At 40.4% G+C, this 20590-nt stretch overlaps 2 protein-coding genes across 3 annotated transcripts in view; one reads left to right on the top strand and one right to left on the bottom strand.

Moving 5' to 3' along the window:
- Positions 1–7070: 7070 nt before the first annotated feature.
- NKX2-4 (NK2 homeobox 4) lies at positions 7071–8515 on the top strand. The gene is made up of 2 exons (XM_052651274.1): positions 7071–7524; positions 7914–8515. Exons 1-2 carry the CDS (start codon positions 7083–7085, stop codon positions 8513–8515), a joined length of 1044 nt encoding a protein of 347 aa, XP_052507234.1. The 5' UTR covers positions 7071–7082.
- Positions 8516–14697: 6182 nt separating this feature from the next.
- Positions 14698–20590, bottom strand: part of XRN2 (5'-3' exoribonuclease 2) — a 66552-nt gene continuing 60659 nt past the window's right edge. For both annotated transcript variants that reach the window (XM_052650527.1, XM_052650528.1), the window contains 2 exons: positions 17599–17737; positions 14698–15244 (listed from right to left, as the gene is read on the bottom strand). In XM_052650527.1, the coding sequence (XP_052506487.1) occupies positions 15179–15244; positions 17599–17737 (205 nt within the window). In that variant the 3' untranslated portion in view covers positions 14698–15178. The remainder of the gene's footprint in view (positions 15245–17598; positions 17738–20590) is intronic.

Genomic DNA, 20590 nt, shown 5'->3' with positions numbered 1-20590 from the left:
GAGTTGATGCTTCTGTCAGCCACATCTTAGCTTCTTACTTTCATGAGTATTTATCTATATTCATTTATTGCCTATGTACTTAAATGCAAGTACATATGGAATACTAAATAGGTAAAAGAGTCTCCATTTCTCCTTTTGAAACAGGTATAGAACAGATACTCTGATTTGATCATTTAAGATCCATGACCAAATCATCTCTTTATGCCACATAAATTTTTTTTTTCAAGAGCTGAGCACTTAAACAACGCTTATACCTACTAAACCTGGGTTTTATGTGAAAATGATTTCAGAGGGCACTGGAAACCCCAGGTTTCTTTTCGATCCTCTGGTGTCTTTAGAAAGCAATTCCTAAAGCACCATTTCCATCACCCTTTTAATCTCTGCAAATTGTTCATAAGAGCTGCATCAGGCAGACTGTCATCAATTATGTTCATAGTGACAGCTCAATCATATATGCACTACCACAGATTATTCTCGGAGAAGGCAATGGCACCCCACTCCAGTACTCTTGCCTGGAAAATCCCATGGATGGAGGAGCCTGGAAGGCTGCAGTCCATGGGGTCGCTGAGGGTCAGACACGACTGAGCGACTTCACTTTCACTTTTCACTTTCATGCACTGGAGAAGGGAATGGCAACCCACTTCAGTGTTCTTGCCTGGAGAATCCCAGGGACGGTGGAGCCTGGTGGGCTGCCGTCTATGGGGTCGCACAGAGTCAGACGTGACTGGAGCGACTTAGCAGCAGCAGCACAGATTATTCTAAAGAAACAGTGCATTTAAGAGAATTAACTCCAGAAGAAATCTTCATACATATCGGACTATTTACAGAAAACTAAAACTTCATATGTGAAATAGTTCTCTTTCAGATCTTTGAGAGTATTTTATATGTTTATAATGGTAAGTACATAAAACAATTACCATGTTTTCCATCATCTAACTCCTAGAATGACTTATGCACTACATTCAAGCATAAACTACCCTTCACAGATCAACATTTATTTATCCCATTAAAAAGTGAGCTTTAAACAATTAAAAATTCTATTTTAAATTTCTTTTACTTTGTAATTAAAAACAATCTTTTACTCACTAAAATTTGCCATTTTCCTATAGTTAAGATAGTTTTGTTAGCTTTTTAAACTACTTTGCATGTACACATACGCTTTTTATTTTGGAAGAGATGATTTACTCCAAATTTTACTTATTTCTCATGTGGGAGAATTATTTATTTTTAAAGACTTGTTGTATACCAGTGTTGCTTTCATTCAAGCTGTACTGATTTTCTCAAGTAATTCTTATGTGGCGTTTTTGGCCAAATTCCAATAGCTCGTCTCCTGATACTTGTTTCCAGTATTACCTCTGTAATTCCCTACACAGTTACAAGATCAAATTTAGGACTTAATTTTCAAATACTTAATAAACACTAGTTTAACTGAAGAGTCACCTCATTGTTAGTTTACTTTACAAACTGGGTATTTTGAGTCAATATTTAGTAATTATCAAGTTCATCTGACAGGTTTGTTATAATTTAAGACTCATTTTACTAGATTAAAAAAATTTTTTTTAAAGAAAACCTTACAAGGCAACTTTTATCAATTAGTTCTCTTCATGCTTCTTAGTGTCTATATGAAGCACATTAATAAAAAGTATTTCATATCAAGCTTCATAAATAATTGAACCAGAAACTGAATTGCTTAAAATGTACCAAAAACTAATTTTGATTTATGACATGAACACCAGCCTATTGCATCAAGCACAATTCTCAACCTAGAATGCAGAGACCTCCACAACATTTGTAGTACACAGAACAAACACAACAAAATTGGGCAACATTTTCTAATTATATTATTGTCATAGTTTTTTTTTCTTTTAAAATATACATCTTGTTGTTCAGTTGCTCAGTCCTGTCCAACTCTTTACAACCCCATGGACTGCAGAATGCCAGGCTTCCCTGTCCTTCACTATCTACCAGAGTTTGCTCAAATTCAATTCATGTCCAAAAAATATACATAGTAAAACTTTGTTAATAAATGCAACAAATAGTTTATCAAAATACCCCAAACTGAAGTTTCTTTTTCAAGTAAGTGACAATAACAAATTATCTTAGTACCTGACTCAGGTGGAAAGACAGATATGTTCCTTGATAACCACAAATTAATTTGTAAACATAAGAAGATACATCTTTAATGGGACTTGTAGGACAGAAAGAGACTTTACAGTAAATTCAATGAACCTCTTAGATTTAGAAAAATTAAGTGCACATGAGAATAAAAGTTATAAAATTGTATTTTTTAAAAAGTTGTATGTAATCACTTAGGTTATGTGTAGAGATATAGTGCAAACTTAGACTAGCTCCTCACATAAAATAATAAATAAAAATATAATTTTGCTTAAAATTCAAAGAATTCTTTCTTCCTATAAAAGAACAATTCAATTACATTCTAAGACATGTAAAAATGTCAGATAATGTTCAATAGAAATGCTATTTTAAAGTTTAAACATTCTGTGTAAGCAAAATATACAAGTAAACTTGTTGCTGCAATAAAGAATATAATTCCATATTGCCTGCCCTTGTTTCCCATATCATGTATTTAATATTTACACTAAAAATAATTTTTAAAACACAGAAAAATTTAAATTTCTAGCCAAAGCTTGTAATCCTAGGGTAGGAGAGTTGTGCCCTAGTGGTCAATTTTCATATTTTTGAAAACTGACCAATATTTTTACACCTCTGATGTAGCATAACCTTATTCTCTACCTAGACTGTAAAAGTGAATATTACAATTTGACACTAAAAGGGAAGACTTCGTTTTTGTTTTTTAGGAATCATTTAATTGATCTCATTAGGATTCCAACAACAATCACATCTTTAACACCTACTACGCTTTCTCACATTGTACTAATAACCACTTTAATTTAAAATATATTCATTGATCAGAAAAATATTTTCAATCTAAAAATCTGATGATCAGGAAACACTGACTCAAAATTTTTTTAATAGAGGAGTTAAACTGCAAGAAATTTGCATTTGTGAAGAAATTATGGAAGAATGAGGTGGGGGGGAGGTGATTCAAGTTCTCTAACTTCTTTTTGTCCTCCCTGGGCCTTAGCTGCATTTCAGGGCATCAGAGGGAGCAGAATTGAGGGTTAAGATGAGGAACCCTGGTGGGGAAGCACGAGGATTGAGGGTGGGGTAGAAACAACAGAGTCATTCTATTAATAACAAAGGGTAAAATTAACACAAGAGATTCATAATAATTGAAATGAACATTTAAAACAAAGAGTTTTTTAGGAGGAATAAAAAGAAATCAAATTTCAGAAATTGGTGAAATTCATAAACATTTACAATTTTTTAAAACTTTGTGTTTTATATCTATAGCAATTTTTTTCCTCTTTATAATCTCAATTTTGCTACAAAATATTAGTATCCTGACATATTCTTACTAGCATCCTGATATATTTTTTGTTCCTTCCCTACTGCAAAGGAGATATTTTAAAGGCACTTCCAAAGAGTAAGAATTTTATTAACAACTATTTTAAATTAATCACAAATGTGGCAAGTGTCTCATTTCTAAAAGGCATGGATCTTGAATATTAAGCAGAAAGTTGTATTTTCAAACATTATTTTCCTTTATAAGTAAATTCAGGACACACTAGATATCTACTTGCTACCTTAGAAAAACAACATTGCCCTTTAAGTAACTGACTGGTTTTGCAAGGTCTCTCAGGCCTTTTTCTCTGACCTTCTCTTTGACAACAGCAAATCCCCTATTGGCGTAAGGCTCCTACCTCAGGACTGTTTTCCTAAATAACTGTGGCCCTAAAGTTAATACATGAGAAATTTTCAACGAATACCACATTTTTGTCAGAAAGCCAAGAGATTCTATTGAATCTTTTTGTTTAGGTAATTTTTCTATGTCTGCCACAGTCCAATTATTAAGTTTTCAGTGATGTGGTATACAAACGTACAAAAACCTAAGCTGTGAAAAAACCAAGGTTTCAAACCACATGCCACCTCCGGTGTGTAAAATGGCAGCATGTTTCAAGATGTATAGACTCACCCAGAAGAATCAGGTAGCCGTGCCTCTGAGGGGGAAAGAGGAAGGCGGAGGATGGGGAGGCAGGGCCATCTCTTTTCACCGTGTTCTCTTCAGTAGTATTTGTTGTTGTTGTTGTTGTTTGCTGAATGCCAGCATTGTTTTTAAGAAAAGAAAAAAACCACCAGGAAAACATTTCTCAGTAATGTATTTCCTGTGAAATCCAGTTTGGTCAACAGTATTTAACAATCTACTGAGTATTAATTTCCATACATAATTTAGGCAGACAATAATATGATGAAATGAATTTGATAAAAACCTTTAATGGAGTATCAATTGGATTAGTCTAATTTGCATCTGTATATACACATCCTCCAGAATACATGTTTTCAGAATCATCTGCACACATCCAGTGTTTTCAGCATGAAGATAGGCAATTTCTGGAACAAGACCCAAACAATTGAGAGGAAGAACTGTTGAAGATTGTGGATATTTTTCATAACTGTTTACCTCTAGTAAAGGAGTACTAATTAGGGTATCAAGTTTCCAAGCAGTCAGAAAGTGACAGTCTGCAGAAAGCCTCCAGACAGATAAGGTGCTTTCTTTATTCAAAGGTGTGAGCTTTCCAGATGTCATAGAACTTGTAGCAGGACCCACTACAGTTGAAAAACAAAATAAGCAACAACTTGTAGTTCAACCACTCAAGCGAACTGCTATCCTAGAGTTTATAAAAATATTACATGAGATGAAATGCATAGCCTGAAAACAGAACAAATAATAACTGTCTGGAAAAAACTAATGATAAGTACTTTCGCAGCTTGGATAACTAATCAATACAAAGACTATGATAATAGGTTTCATTTTTGAAACATGTTTGAACTTTAAAAGTAAAACATAATGGTTCACAAATGACTTTTTCTGTCCATGGATGTTAAAACAACTATTTTTACTTACCCTGTTATCTTTGAGGAAAGTTTGAAATGAAAGACTGTCTACTATTTTTTATTTAAGTGGATCAAGTAAACAATACATTTTGAATTAAACCAAAACTTAAAAACCAAAGTGCAGTTTTCAAGATTCTAGCAACTACTTAAATACATACATAAATGCTTCTCTGTAATTCATTAATTTAAAAAATTAAGTAAGTAATTCAACTGCAGGTAAGGATGAAGACGTAGTCCAAATGTTTCAAGCTCAGGAAAGACCTATAAAAGTGGCATGGTGTTAAAATTGTAGCAATACTAATATTGCTAAGTAAATAACTGACATCTGCAAATAATCACGGTACCTTGTCTTTTGTTCTTTCAATATTTTAAAATACTAATACTCTACACACTTGCCTGGTTGACACTTTCTTCCCATAGGTAAATACGGGTCCCTTCTCCCCCATCCCCTCACCCCTAGATTCTTTGCAAAACTCACTGAAATGAACAAAACAATGATTAAAACAATAAAAGCAAAACCATGGAAAACATTCCAATCAAAGTACTGAAACCAAACAAGAAAAGGAATAGGTAACTGTTCTTACCTTCAAGATGTGTACTATTAGATTTTATGTTCTAATAGGTTAAATTGGAATTGTTTTCTTACATCCTGTTCTTCTTCTGTTTTAAACAATAAAATCTTGCTTAAGAAAGCACTCTCCCTGTTTTTCTTTCTCCTGCCCCAGTCTCCAGGAAACCTTTAAAAACTGCATCTTCTTTTTCCTGGCTGTTTTAAGTGAAGGACTTTTCAAATTTTAGTCAATATGCTTCACAGACTTCTTTTGTCATATTCTTTGTCATGTTCAGCATTCATAGGAAAGTTCACAATGTCTAAGTTCTTCTATGCTATGCAGGTAAATTTACAAATCAAAGGATGACAGGTTTTTTTTTAATCATTTATCTACAGTTGAGTATCTTTCAAGCGAAAGTACCATTTTCACCTGATTTCTGTATCCATTTCACATTTTTAAGCAGATTATATTTTTTGAACAATAAAAAGGCCCATTTCGAATAGCTAGAAATTTTGGACTTAAGAGGCTGTTTTTTGTTTTTTGATTAGTGGTAGGCCAGTAAACCCCAAGTTGGATATTTTCACGCGGGGGAGGGGGCCGTGGGGGGGGGGGGAACGAAAGGGAAAGAAACCTGTACGGAACTTTACAGGTGCGAGCTGAACAGGAAACAGAACACATAAAAACCTAACCTCTTTCCCTTATCTAACCTCTATCCCCACAGAGCAAAAACAGAATACTTACAAATTAGCATCCGTGTATTTGTGTCTCTGTGTGTTTTCTCTTCTTTGGATTTGGATACTTTGAGCTAATTTGAAAGTGCCCGGTTGGTTGCCCACAAAATGATGCTTGAGACTCTAAAGACGCATAAATTAGAAACCCTACAAAGGGAGAGGACGGTCATTGTACCTCATCTCTTTATGCGCTCTTACGATGGGACCCAAGAGCTTTTTTTTTTTTTTTTTAACACTTTAGACGATGGAGCAAGTGAGAGGCTGATAGCTAGAGAGGACTAGGCGAAACCGCCATCCACTCTCAGCTTAGTACCATTCTGTCCACCTCCCCCCCATCTCCAGATACACTGGACTTTGCTACTAAATCACTTTAGGAAACTGGGGTCTGATGGGCAGACGCGCGGAGCCCTTCACATCCAGCCTCGACGCCAGCCTCAAGAGTTTGTTTCTGATGTTCCAGGGCTAGGGTAACAGGAAGTCTGGATGGAAGCAGGAAGGATGGAGAAAGCGAAGGGGGTGATCCTTTCAAGAAACATCCAACTGCCCCCTTTACTTTTTTTGCCTCCTCTATGGGGAGTAGGGGTGGGGTGGGGGTGTTGGCGAGAGAAAAAAGATGTCAAGGACCATTGTTTGCTCGTTTGGGATGTTGCTCCGCCCCCCGAGTCTGTCGTAAACCCGGCGCCGGACTAAAATAAACCCCAGATCCCGCAGCTCGGGGGGCTCGCCGCGCCGCCGACTCCTGGTCACAGGCGCAGCCGCCGCGGCCGAGGTGGCGGCGACCCGCGCGCGCCCCGGGCCCCCCTACCTGGCCGCCCGCCGAGCCATGTCGTTGAGCCCCAAGCACACGACGCCCTTCTCCGTGTCCGACATCCTGAGCCCCATCGAGGAGACCTACAAGAAGTTCGGCGGCGCCATGGACGGCACGCCGCCCGGCCTGGGGGCACCCCTGGGGGCCGCCTACCGCGCGCCGCCGCCCGGGTCCTCCTCGCAGGCGGTGGCCGCGGCGGGCATGCAGCCCCCGCACGCCATGGCGGGCCACAACGCGGCGGCGGCGGCAGCGGCGGCGGCGGCAGCGGCGGCGGCCGCCACCTACCACATGCCGCCCGGCGTCTCGCAGTTCCCGCACGGCGCCGTGGGCGGCTATTGCAACGGCGGCCTGGGCAACGTGGGCGAGCTGCCCGCCTACACAGACGGCGTGCGGGGCGGCGCGGCCGCCGCGGCCACCGGCTGGTACGGCGCCAACCCGGACCCGCGCTACTCGTCAAGTGAGCGGGGCGAGGAGCGCGGGACTGAGGGCCGAGGACGGCGCGGGCGTTCCCCGCCGCAGCCCGGGGCGCGGGGAGCGCTTGGGAATCCGGCTTGGGGTGCGCGGGGCGCCCTGGGGCCCTGAGACACTGAGCGCGCGGGGAGTCCTGGGACCCTGGGACCCCGGGACCCCAAGCGCGCGGGGCGTCCTGGGACCCTGACACACTGAGCGCGCGGGGCGTCCTGGGACCCGGACACACGGAGTGCGCGGGGCTTCCTGGGACCCTGGGACCCTGAGCGCGCGGGGCGTTCTGGGACCCAACTGGCCCTGCCGGCGTCGCGGCCGCCGCCGTGTGAAGAGAGCTGGGCGGCGGTTGCTGACCGGTCTTCCCCTTGGGCCCCTCCCCAGTCTCCAGGTTCATGGGGCCGTCGGCGGGCGTGAACGTGGCCGCCATGGGGTCGCTGACGGGCATAGCGGACACGGCCAAGTCGCTGGCACCTCTGCACGCTGCGGCGGCGCCTCGGAGGAAGCGCCGCGTGCTGTTCTCGCAGGCGCAGGTGTACGAGCTGGAGCGGCGCTTCAAGCAGCAGAAGTACCTGTCGGCGCCCGAGCGCGAGCACCTGGCCAGCATGATCCACCTGACGCCCACGCAGGTGAAGATCTGGTTCCAGAACCACCGCTACAAGATGAAGCGCCAGGCCAAGGACAAGGCGGCGCAGCAGCTGCAGCAGGAGGCTGGCCTGGGCCCGCCGCCGCCGCCGTCGCCGCGCCGCGTGGCCGTGCCGGTGCTGGTCAAGGACGGCAAGCCCTGCCAAAACGGCGCGGCCACGCCGACGCCCCAGGCAGGCCCGCAGCCGCCCGCGCCGACGCCGGAGCTGGAGGAGCTGTCGCCCAGCCCGCCCGCGCTGCACGGGGCGGGCGCAGGCCTGGCGGGGCTGGACGCGGCGGCGGCGGGGGACTACGGCGGCGGCGCGCTGGGCGGCAACCTGCTCTACGGCCGGACGTGGTGACGGCGCGGCTGGCCGGGGGTCCCGGCGCGGCTGGCCGGGGGTCCCGCCGCCGCCCGAGGGTCTGCTCGCGCTGACGGCCGGGCCGCGGCTCGCGAGAGAACGGAGGGATCGCGGAGAGGGGCGGGCGCCGGGCCTCCGCTGCGGGTGGGAACGCGACAAGCCCCAGGATCGAATCCTGAGATCGCGCCGGCCGGGAGGCTTTGAGGTGATTTCCTCCTTCCGGAGGTTCCTAAATTGTGTAAAAAGCCGGCCGAGTCCACATCCACCACCACGTTCCTAACCAAAGCTCTCAGAGTTTCAAACGTTGGAGACTTAGGTGGTGCTTGTAGCTCTAAAAGTCAACCCAGCTTTAACAAGGTTTTCTTCTTGAAGTGGAACTTACCTTGGGAGATTAATTTTCGAACCCCCCCTCACCGCTCCCCCTGCCCCCGCTTAAGTGCAATTTCATTAATGTTTGATGGAAAGTAAATTGAATTGTAGCTCAAGGTGGATCATGCACATAGCAACATTACTGCAGAGGAGTTATTGCCATTTAGAGAAATGGAATAAACGTAATCAAAATATTGCTTATACGAATTGATATAGCTTTTTAAACAATGCTGTTTTTTAAATGTTTTGATCATGATTTGGCAATGAGTGTTTGTATATTAGTCTAAAAGAGGCTTTTCCTCCTAAGATGCAGCTCATCAAAAGAAAAGATTGTAAGCTACTTTTTATATGGAAACTGGTCTCACAAAATCAACGGACAAAATAAATTATACCCTATTCTACAGACATGTTATTTACTCTTTCTAAGGTATTTGATTATCTGAATTAAAGTACCTTGATAAAACACTAGAACAAGCAAGCAAAATTGCTAAGACAGACATCAATTAATCTCAAAGCATGTCAAGAAGGAAGAAAATAAGGTGACTAATTGAATGGTAATCAGTGTGTAAAGAATCAGTAAAATATTTATTATTTTCTCATATTTAGAAGTTAATAGGGGTTACACACCGATTTTGTTGGTGTTTTCTTGTACAAATAATGTATTTAACTTTAATATGCTGATTTATATTTCCTATGTTTCAAAAGGATATTTAAATATAACTTAAAAGAATCTTTTAATTCCTTTTTTTGGTAAATGTCAAATGATCTTTTCTTTTTCACTATGTTGTATAGGCTTTTTTTTTTTTTTTTACACTAGTTGGCATGATGTGACAACACAGCTCAGTTTATTCATGATTTAAAGAACTGGTAGTAGATTTAAAATGCTAAAAGAAAGCTGGAGAAAGTGAGTTCATAAAATGAAGAAAAATTAAAGACATAACATGGATAATGCATGTTTTACAAATGACCAAAACATTTCCCAGAGACCCTAAACCTCTTCTACATTTGAAATTTTAGAATTATAGTTTGCAGTGAAACATTTTATTTCATTTCATTGCTTGGGAATTTTTGTGAACTGTGCAAAGTGTTTTTAAAAGTTGCACTTTATTTTCTACAGTAAACAGTAATAATAAAAACTCCAGTTCCTTTCACAAAGAGGAAAAAAACACTAAAGCAAGTGAATCGATCTTTATCAATGCTGTGAATACATTTTTGTAAAATGACAACTGATTTTTAACACATTTTAAATTTGAGCAGAAAAAATATGAAAATGATGCAGTACACTTTCAGAAAATTCTCCCAGTTTGAGTTTTTGCATACTAATAAAATTGATTTTCAAAATGCTAGCCAGGCTAGCATAACTATTACTGATGTGCCAGATTTTAAAATGCTTCTTTATATTGATTCCTTCAACTTCTGAAATTCTACTTCTAGAAAACATGTTATAAAAGTTCACATGGTTTGTATTTTTTTTTTTTTTACAGCCCAATACTTAACAAAAACAGTAGCTTATGGAGTAAGGGTTCTGAGTAACATATTTAAATAAATCTTCATGCACAGTTTTTCCCTTGATAATTTTTGGAACAAAAAAATCCCTTAGACTAAGTAAACTATCAATCAAAAGGACCATTAAAAAGAAACAGCCTTCTTTATACAATATTTTCTGAAAGTGTATTTGGTACATGCATATCTTTTTCCTTTCAGTGTTCCTTTAAATAGTAAGGGACTCAAGCCAGAGGTAATTGCCACAGAGAGCTTAACATTCTGCACCCAGAAATGTACTGAGTTTATGTGTGCACATCCAGACATTAAGATAAGGTTTGCTTTTGAAACATTAAAATAGAAAATGTTTATACTGTAGAATTCCACATTCTGATTAATGTGAAACAAAAGCTTTTTTTTCTTCTTTTGCAATTAGTGCTTTGCAGATCTTTTATAAAAACACAAACGGCCAGACTAGGTGAAACTCATTAACTGAAGAGGAGGATAAGTGTCTTCACAACCAAGAGGGAGGTTGGCGCAGGGTCTAAGTGGGAACAAAGCCCCTCCAAAGTTTAGCAGAGGCCACAGCAAAACTCGGTTTTAGAAATGCTAACTGCGGATGTCACAGTTTCCTAAAGGTTTTTGGGGTTTTACAACACTCTAACCTATTTTTTCCCAGTTGAGGCACAGAAATCAAAATCCAGAATCCAAGTTGCAGAGAGGAACGGTGGAGATTGCAGGTACTTTTCTGAAATCTGTTTTGGGATGTAAATTGAAGTTGTGTGTGTGTGTTTGTGTGTGTGTGTGTGTATGCACGCCCAATGTTGAAAGATACAGGAAGGGTGTTTTGTACACGGAAGAGGGGGTGTAACCCAGTTGTCTTCTGTTTTAGGCTTTGCTTAGAACTAAAACCTAACAGTCAGAACAAGTAAGTCAATCAGACTTGTATCAACACAGATGTGTCCAAACTCCATTCTACTATTGACTGTTTACTTTCAATTTAAAGCAAATCAGAGACAGAATCCTGTTCATTAAATGCAAGCACCTTCCAAAGACTTGCTTTGTTAGCTGTATTTCGTAATGATGACTTTTAGAAAGACTTTAAAGTTTGTGAACCATAATCACATAAAGACCCATGACTGGATTTTTAAATATGAATTTGTGCATAAGATAATGCACAGTGTAGTGGTGATAAAAGTTTCAGATGTAGTTGAGAATATGAATGATACTGCCCAACTATTTAACATTAACATTAATATGTGAATAAAACTCCGTATGTTAATTACTCAAGTCCAGTTTTTAAAAATACTGCTACTTGCCATGCTCAAATCCAATGAAACAGGGCACTAGGATACATTTTATTAAAAATGAATTAAATAAGTAGACTTTTGCTGCTAGTGAAAATTGGTGAGCATCTGGAGAAGATTCAAAGAAGGCCTGAAGTCAGGAGTCGCTCTCTGCAGTAAGTATTGAGATCACTTTGTGATTTTAGGATCACTTTTATGTCATTATTTTTTGAGCACGGAGGTTTGGAAGCTTCTGAGAGAGGTGTTTTGGTTTCCTTTGTTTTTGCTTTAGAACGTTGGAATGAAATGCCTTTTATTTCAGTTTCTAAATTTCCATGTAACCTCTTTCAGTAGTTGCTTAGGTGATTTCTAATAAAAGTTTAATCGCAAATGTTGCCGAAGTTTAAGTTGTAGAAACTGTTTTGCGGTAGTAAATGGTTCCATTCCCATCTTACACTAATTAAACCCTGTTACCTCTGGCCCTCGTGCCATATATGCGGTATCAGATAACTAGCAATGCAGATATTCATCTCACCCAGAGTGGAGAAGAAATCCGCCGAGAATGGGCCGCTTGCTAGTTGATTAGTTTTGGCGCTCGCGGGCCGAAGGCTAGCGGGTCTGCTCCAGGCAGCCGCGGGGCTGGACGAGCCGGATGCAGGCCACGCCCGGGACCGCGCCGCCTGCTAACCCGGCTTCCAGGTTACGTTGGAGAACGACTACATTCTGATTTCCAAGCCAAGCGAAATTAACTTACCCTCAGGCTTAGAACTGAAAAAAACAGCAGCCTCGGAGAAGACCCTTTCCGCTGCCTCCTTCCAGGGCCGATGATCGCATCCGTGCGGGGAGCCGAGACGACGCTGGCGGGCGGCGAAGCTGCGGTGCGGGGCCCAGGGAACCCAGGTGATGATGCCGCCGACGCGCGCCCCCCTGAGCCGCCCGCCCAGCTGTGGCTCGGGGTCAGCCTGCAGGTCACCTCCCCACCTGCTTCCCCGACGCCGCGCGGCCGGACAGCGTTCCGGGATGGACGGATGGCCGTGTGCTGCCCTCGACCTTACCGTGAAGACAGACGCTCACCACCGGCTCTCAGCGCCGCGATAAAGTCGGGCTGTTCCCAGGTTCTTAAATGCTTAAAAACCTTCAACATGAGACCTTGAAAAACTTGGCCCTACTCAAGCATAGTAAGGTGGAGTAAACTACACAAAATCGACCCGTTAGCTTTATTTACTCCTGAGTGTGGAGGGGGCTAGTTATAGCTTTAAACGCGCCATTGAAAGTTCTAAAAAGCCTTTGTTGAAATAACGGGGACTTTTTCTGGAAGATTCAAACGTGGGGACAGGTTGGAAAGAGATATCAGAGTAAGGAGAGAGAAGGAAGCGAGGGCTCACCACCTGCTGGAGGAAAGCTAGGGGCTTAATTTTCCCATCAGGCTTTGGCTTAGATGTCCTCAAAACGCTTAAAAACATTTTCAAACTTAAATGTGTTTTGATCAGTTACATGCAATGGTGCAAAAAAACAGGTAAAAAACAATTACTTTAGATACGCTCATGAAAACTTAAACTAGTAAAGATCTGAGAAATCTAGGTCCTTTAAAAGCGTGGCTATAGGGTACTTATGAAGCTGTATACCCTAAGACATGTACATGGGCTCCTTTGGAATATGCAATACTTGATTCAGGTGTTACACATTGTTAATACTCAGAAGATAAACAGCATTATTCCTTCACTGTATTGTGATGGTAATATATAATGGTTAATTCCCAGCAGAGACTCTCTATCTCAACAGTAAAGAACCCTGCTGTATTCACCCATCAGCAGCAATGAACTCAATAGCTTCAAAATACCTTCCTATCCAAGGTTAAGGTGGGATTTTTCCTGAGTAGATTTAAGATTAACAAGTTGCCTTTGTTGAATATTAAAGCAAAAATGTCAAAAGTCAGAAAGACAGAATCCTTATTTTACAATCTCAGGCTAGAATGGAAAAGTGGACAAGTCTTCATACATGTCTAAATTTGTTGTGGAAAATGAAAAACATATATGAAAGTGCTGTGTGTGACCTACAAGCATACTTTTAAGGAATTAGTGTAGTTTGTAGCAAGGGAAAAAATGAGTACAAATTGGAATCTATTGTGAAATAATGCAAAAATATACCAAGGAGCATAGGCAATTTAGCTAGGAATTAAACTTTTCAGGTTTTTGTTTTTAAATCCTGTATTTACTCATTTCTGGCTGTGCTGGATCTTCATTGCTGCGCTCTGGGTTTCTCCAGTTGTGATATGCGGGTTTTCCTTGTTGTTGAGCACAGGCTCTAGGGCAAGTGGCCTTCAGTAGTTGCAGTGCTGGGGCGTAGTTGCCCCGTGGCATGTGCAATCTTCTCGGACTGGGAATTGCATTGGCTGGCAGATTCTTAATCACTAGACCATTAAGGAAGTCCAGAACTTTTCAAGTTTTCTTCTTGCTGTTCTTCCATTGTGTGTTTTTTTTTTTCCCTACTAAAGTATAACTGACCTATAACACTGCGTTAGTTCCAGGGGCATAGACTGATTCCAGATTTCTATACATTACAAAATGATCACCACAATAAATCGTTACCCTCTGTCACCATACAAAAATAATATTATAATCTCCATGCTGTAAATTTCATCCTATGACTCATTTATTTTGTAACCAGAAGTTTATTTATACCACAATCTTCCTTACCTCTCTCACTCATCACCACCCCCTGAACTTTTCTCAAAGATTTTTCTCAAACTTTGAGAATTCTCAAAGATTTAAATCTAAAACTGCAGCACAAATATGCATGAAATTTGTAAAATGTAGATAATCTCACGAAGATTTTATAATTTGCCAAATTAGTAGTGGAAAGGCATACATGAATCAGATGGGTTGTCTTTCTGACCATATCCTCTTAAAATCTACTTCTTCATTGATTTTCTTTTGACATCTAATTGTAGAAAATTCTGATATATTGATTAAAAAAAAAACATACACTTGCCAAGATTTTCAAAGTTTAAATACTGTAAAAGAACAACAACAAAAGAGACCAGAGTTCTAAGTTTTGCATTGTTTTTTACTAAAGTCCAGAAATTTCCATATGACAAGTACATCAATGAAATGTTCCCAAAGAAATACTGAACAATATACACTCTAGTTAGCTGAGGATTCCAGCTCAAGAGTTCATACTTAATTCTTGTGCATTAAAAATCAGCATGGATCTTAGATGATCTAGAATACACTGTGTTTTGAAATCCACAGCTGGTTTGATTTTTAACCATAATGAAAAACCAGTATTCCTATTCCATCAAATGTGTTTTACAAGCAATAATAAATTCAGATCCACTGTATTATGCAACACACATCTTTGGAAAGCAACATAAAACAGTGAGATCGGATCAGTAGAAATATACAGTTAAAAGAAATACACAAAGTACTGTAGTTTTATTAAAAACTACTACTTGAGAAAGAAATCTTTCCACAAATAGCATAAAACTGTAGAATGATGAAAGGATCTGGGAAAGCTTTACAAAAGCCTAATTCCAACTGTATCTTCCTGAGGGTGGTGGCAAAGGGTATTTCCTTCCTTCTCTGGGATATCCCTGAAGGAAAAAAAAAAAAAGCAAAAGTTTACTTTGTGGATTAATCCTCCTGCAAAGAAATTAATCTTACTTCTCAATGGAAAAACACACCAAAAAGAAAGGGACTATTTCTTATAGGTATATCACATCGATGGTCTCCATAAACACGTGTATTTGGTTTTCAGCCTTTTCTAAAGCTGCACGCGAGTGGAAATTAGCATAAATGCTATCACTGACAAATAACCAACTCAGCCTTAACAAGCACATAAGAAATTCCTTAAAACATACACAAATGAAGGACAGTTAAGTGTCTCGTGTAAAACACTTGTCAGTCTCGCCCACCACCAGCCCCTCCCCCATCCCCATGGTATTTCAGGCCACATTGTAGGAAGGTGCCCATGTCATCCTCAGACATATTAGACTAGGAAAGCCATTTTGCTTAACCAAGGCAGGAGCTTGCTGCCTCAGCTGAAGCCTGCTGCTGCTAAGTTGCTTCAGTCGTGTCCGACTCTGTGCGACCCCGTGGACTGCAGCCTACCAGGCTCCTCCGTCCATGGGATTTTCCAGGCAAGAGTACTGGAGTGGGTTGCCATTGCCTTCTCCTAATGAACTATTAATTTTAGGCATTTTTGTTTGTTTAGCTATAAATAATAGTAGACCACATTAGGTTATTACATAATCAATTACAGGGAACTTTCATAACACTTCCTAGTATGCTTCCAAACACCATTTCAGTACAACCTAAAGATAAATGTGATGTGTCTGCCATCACAACTCCTCATTTCTAGGGAGGACTCTGAAATGGACCCCTTTCCCCATACTGAAGCTCAGAGCACTTTACTAGTTCTCCACTAAAAATATACTGAAAGTATAATTTTACTGGTTTTAACAGTGAACTTCTACAATTTAATAGTGCTTCAAAATTCTAATTGAAAAAGAAATCTCTGCAGAAAAAAGGCTGAACAAGACATGTATTTCCAAAAGGTCCTAAACGATTTAGATCTCCTGAGTGAATAACAATTATACCTCCTGGAACAGCAGAAAGCTCCTCTAAAGGGAGGGTCTCCTTTAAAGGAGGCAAGAGAGCCACTGAACTGGGGTCAGAAGTTAACAGGCACCCCCAGCTCTGCTGCTGAATAACTGGAGATCTGAGGTTTCAATTCCTGACTTGGAAAATGAGGGGACTGGACTCAAATTTCTCCAGAGCAACTTCTAGTTGCAGGTACACCTTCCTTTCAATAATATTCACTGTTTCGGTTGCCTGGTGTCACCTTGACTCTAGCAGCGTAAAGTCTCGACCTAAAGAACCTGCTGATATATAGCATCTGTAGAGATTCTGGGCAGACAGTATGTATGTAAAGTAATATTATACGTCTAAAGAACTGTTACAAAATTCTCTCAAAGGACAACTAAGATGGTTATTTTCTTGTAAAGTGAACTGAGACTTTCAAGAGTACACCAAAAAAAGCGTGAAGAAAAGATTTTTCTTAGCTGGCAGGAGATTCTTCTCAGTTGTCAGGACAAAGGGACACATGGCAAGAACTTAAATTAGAAAATTAATATTTGAAGCACTGCAAAAGGCTGAGGTAACACAAGGTAAGCAATTTAATAACCACTTCATATCACTGCAGGTGCCAACTCCATGAATACTACACACTCTGAATCACTGCATTCAGACCCTGCTTTCTGGCAAGCACTGAATTAAAGAGCATGTAAGTACTAGCCAGGGTGTCAAATGGCTGAGGGACAGACTGAGGCAAACAGACCTCAGGCTTACATGTTGCTACAACTGCATGTTATAAAGAGAAGGAAATAAAGCTTCCTCTTACTCAATCTGTCTAGGAATTACTGTACTCATTCAATGTATAGCTGGTTTAAATTTAGTTAAAAAAAAAAAAAGTGGGAAATTAGAAGAGATTTCATCCCATGAAGACACAACAGATAAATCAAGACAGAAAACTCCTAAGGGGAATAAAGGTAACAGCTGAAAAGGTGAGAGATTACTTTCAGCTTCTATAAAATTACCATTCCTTTTGAGAGATCTAGTTTCTAATAAAACAAAAAGCAACATCATAAAGAGAAACAGTATGTTTTGGTGCTGGACCATATTTGTGCTAAATATTGGACTGCTGTGATTAAAGGGGCTTTTGGTCTGAAAATTCTTCAGCATCTTCAAAGTACAACCTATTTAGTGAGGCAGATACTCATCCCATAAACATTTTTAATGAAAGATCCAAGGGCAACTGAGCTACTCTTAACAGTACTGACACAGAGATATTTTAAAACAACCAACCAACCATTGAGTCCCAAGAGGTACGGTTAGGACAAAGTGAGCAGTAAGCTTTCCACCCCAAAGCCCACACCACATTCATCACCTGTCTCCCTCCACGATCGTCACGTCTGGGTGGATACCCGCCCGGCCCAGCTAGCATCTGGTACTGGTTTGGCTGGAAGGCTGCATTTTGGGTTTGGAGCATCCGGTTCCATGGTAGCAGAGGTTCGGCCCCAACACCTCTGTGGAAAAGCATCACATTTATGTTAAAGGTCAAAATCTCACAGGTATCATTTCCAAATTTGGGACAATCCAATGTGCCTGGATTTGTCATATGGGATATATAGGATCAGAGTGGCCTTTAGGTCCTTCACAGCAAGTGTAGTGTAACATATTTCATGAAATATCAGCATTTGTTTAAAAGTCAGTTGAATCAGAAAGATATGACTTAAAAAAAAAAAAAACTGTTCATCTTCAATTGTAAAGTTTCCTTTTTAGTCACTCAAGTTTTGGACCCAACATCACCAAGTTGGCTACATTTTAAGATGCTATCCAAAGAGTAAACATGCATGAGACAAGAGAATGAAGCTTTATTTTTAAAAATGTCCAGGCTCGTTCTTCGAGTCTATTCTTTCTAGTTAATTGCACGCTGCAAATGAATTCTTACTGCTGAGTATTTTGAATCTAGGGTAGGGGACTTGGCTGTTTTTTCCCATCCATTATTCTGCTCAATATGTCAGAAGGTCTGATCGGGAGGAAACCTTTTCAAGTTCTATTGATGTGGCTTTCAATTGACCATGGTGACCTAGCAACATGAGCACTAATTGGCATGGACTGACTGGCATTTGGTGTACAGTTTACATGGGAACACAGATTCAAAAGCTATTATAACCCAGTTTGCTGGCCCGGATTACTGGTCAAAAGAAATGTTTTAATTGTTTTCAAGTGCCTATTTTAACTCTGCAGATACAAAACAACAGGTATGAAGTATTAAATCATAACAACATAAAGCTGTCACATAAACAGTGTAGCAAAGATTTACCCTCTAAAGGCAATCACCCTGTATGACACAGCTTTCTTGAGGTATTTTCCTCAACTTCCATTTTATTCAACAGTCATTACCAAGAATAAACAGTAGCAAAATTCCCCAGAGTATTTCAGCAGTAGAAGCTTTGGGGGCTGTTACAGACATTGGGAGAAATTATAAGAAAACCTGAAATTTGCTCACACTGAGTAGCTGGTATTAGCTATGACCACATCAGCATATGAATCTCACTGCCTAGGTCTTAGCGGGGAAAGCCCAAAGCTGGGCTCACTGGGTAATGCATTCTTCTCACAGCTATTCAAGCCTGAATCCATCCTCTCCACCCCCACTCTTCTTCCTTCACTTGGAGCTTGCCCTTTAAAAAAAAACAAAACCAGCAAAGAAAACTATTTTTGTGTGATGTCTCCAAGAACTGCTCTCTAAAGAATTCTAGAAAGGCCAGTGCTATTCTTCACAGTGGTGGGACCAGAACTCTAATAATATAATCTGCTGTGAGTCGAAATAAACTGAAAGATCTATACCTCAGAAAGAATATGCATATATTTGGGGCTTTTAATTACTTTTGAATTCATTAATATAAATATATTTCAGCGAGAATGGCTCAACTGTGAAGCAGGAACAGCTCTGTTTGCAGAGAAGACACAGTCTCTTCCAGTTTCTGCAGGACTGAGCAGTGAAGCTTCGTGCTGTGACCAAGGAGGCTCGTGAAAATTGGGCCATTAATGCAAAACCTGCTTGTTTCACACACAGCTCATGTTTTCTCTACAGTTTTACAACAGTGAAACTCAGTCAACTGAGTTTCAGGAAAATCAGCTGGCATGGCTAAAATCCATTATAAATGCACTTCTACATTATTTTATGACCTAAAGACAGGAACAAGGCCACAATGCAGAAGCACAAAGTTCTCCTTTTGGTTTAAAATGATTACCTGAAATGGTTTTTGACAAAAATATAAAAATAATAATTTAATCAAATAGTTACAAATATTATTAATTAAATGGAAAGAGTCATGTAAGCGGGACATGTATGAACTACCCTGTTCTGCTTGGTAGTGGCAGAAAGGCCTTTATTATACATAAGTTAATCATATTTCTATACTAATTATATCAGTTTGCAAACACTTTTACAAACTGAAATCTGCCCTGGAAAATACATTCTAAATGTGAGACGGAAGTGCTGAGGCTGACACACATTTTTTTAAATGAGTAGCTATTGATTGAGGCAACTTATTTGAGGCATTCCACACCGTGGATGGCAACAATATTCTTAAGTTTCTGAATTACTGTTTTGGAAAGTAGCTGGCAGTATGACATAATTATATACTACTCATTGGGATATTTTAAATTTATAAATACACACACACACACACATATGTATATGACAAATCAGCTTTTAAAAATCTACAACTGAGCTTAGTGCCCATTAAGTTAAAAAACTAAATGGCCACTTTGGATAAGATATGGCCAGAAAAGAGACTCCCCCACTGTTAAGGACACAGACAATAGGGCAGCACCCAGAGGAGGAGGAGGCATGAGCTGGACCTCGATCACCATCATGATGACGGCTATCATGAGGACACCATCAGGTTGTCCTTTTGGGGGGAGGCAAAGGTGGGAGTGGGGTGCTTCTGTTGTAATTTAAGTGAAATGAATATATGAATTATAAATACTATCTCAAAGTAGGAATTAATTCAAGGAACAGGGTAGTTTATGTTAAAAATAAAAAAGTACACTTAAAAAATTTTCTTCTCTATTAGGGTTCTCAACCAAATACTTAACAGTGCAGTGGAAAAGTACTGAACTAATGATCAGTGAAATCTGGTTCTAGTAAGAATTCTACTTGCCAGTTGTGACATCTCAGCAAAGTCAAAGTGAGTTTGTATGTTCTCCTCTATGTCACGTAAGGTCAGCAAGGTTAGACTGACACAGGCTACAGAAATGAGGGATGTATCTGCTGAAAGGCTGGCTAATGGAGACGTTTAGGAGGCTAAATTCAAACTCTGTTTTCTTTAAGAATAAACAGTGTGTTTCTTAAATGACCACACTCTAAG

This window comes from Budorcas taxicolor, chromosome 13 (assembly GCF_023091745.1).
Source record: "Budorcas taxicolor isolate Tak-1 chromosome 13, Takin1.1, whole genome shotgun sequence".
NCBI lineage: Eukaryota > Metazoa > Chordata > Mammalia > Artiodactyla > Bovidae > Budorcas > Budorcas taxicolor.
This window is presented reverse-complemented; position numbering and strand designations above follow the sequence as displayed.

Coding starts and splice junctions, on each gene's coding strand:
- NKX2-4 (XM_052651274.1), top strand. CDS start 7,083: ATGTCGTTGAGCCCCAAGCACACGACGCCCTTCTCCGTGTCCGACATC. Junction 7,525..7,913: donor GGACCCGCGCTACTCGTCAA/GTGAGCGGGGCG, acceptor GCCCCTCCCCAG/TCTCCAGGTTCATGGGGCCG.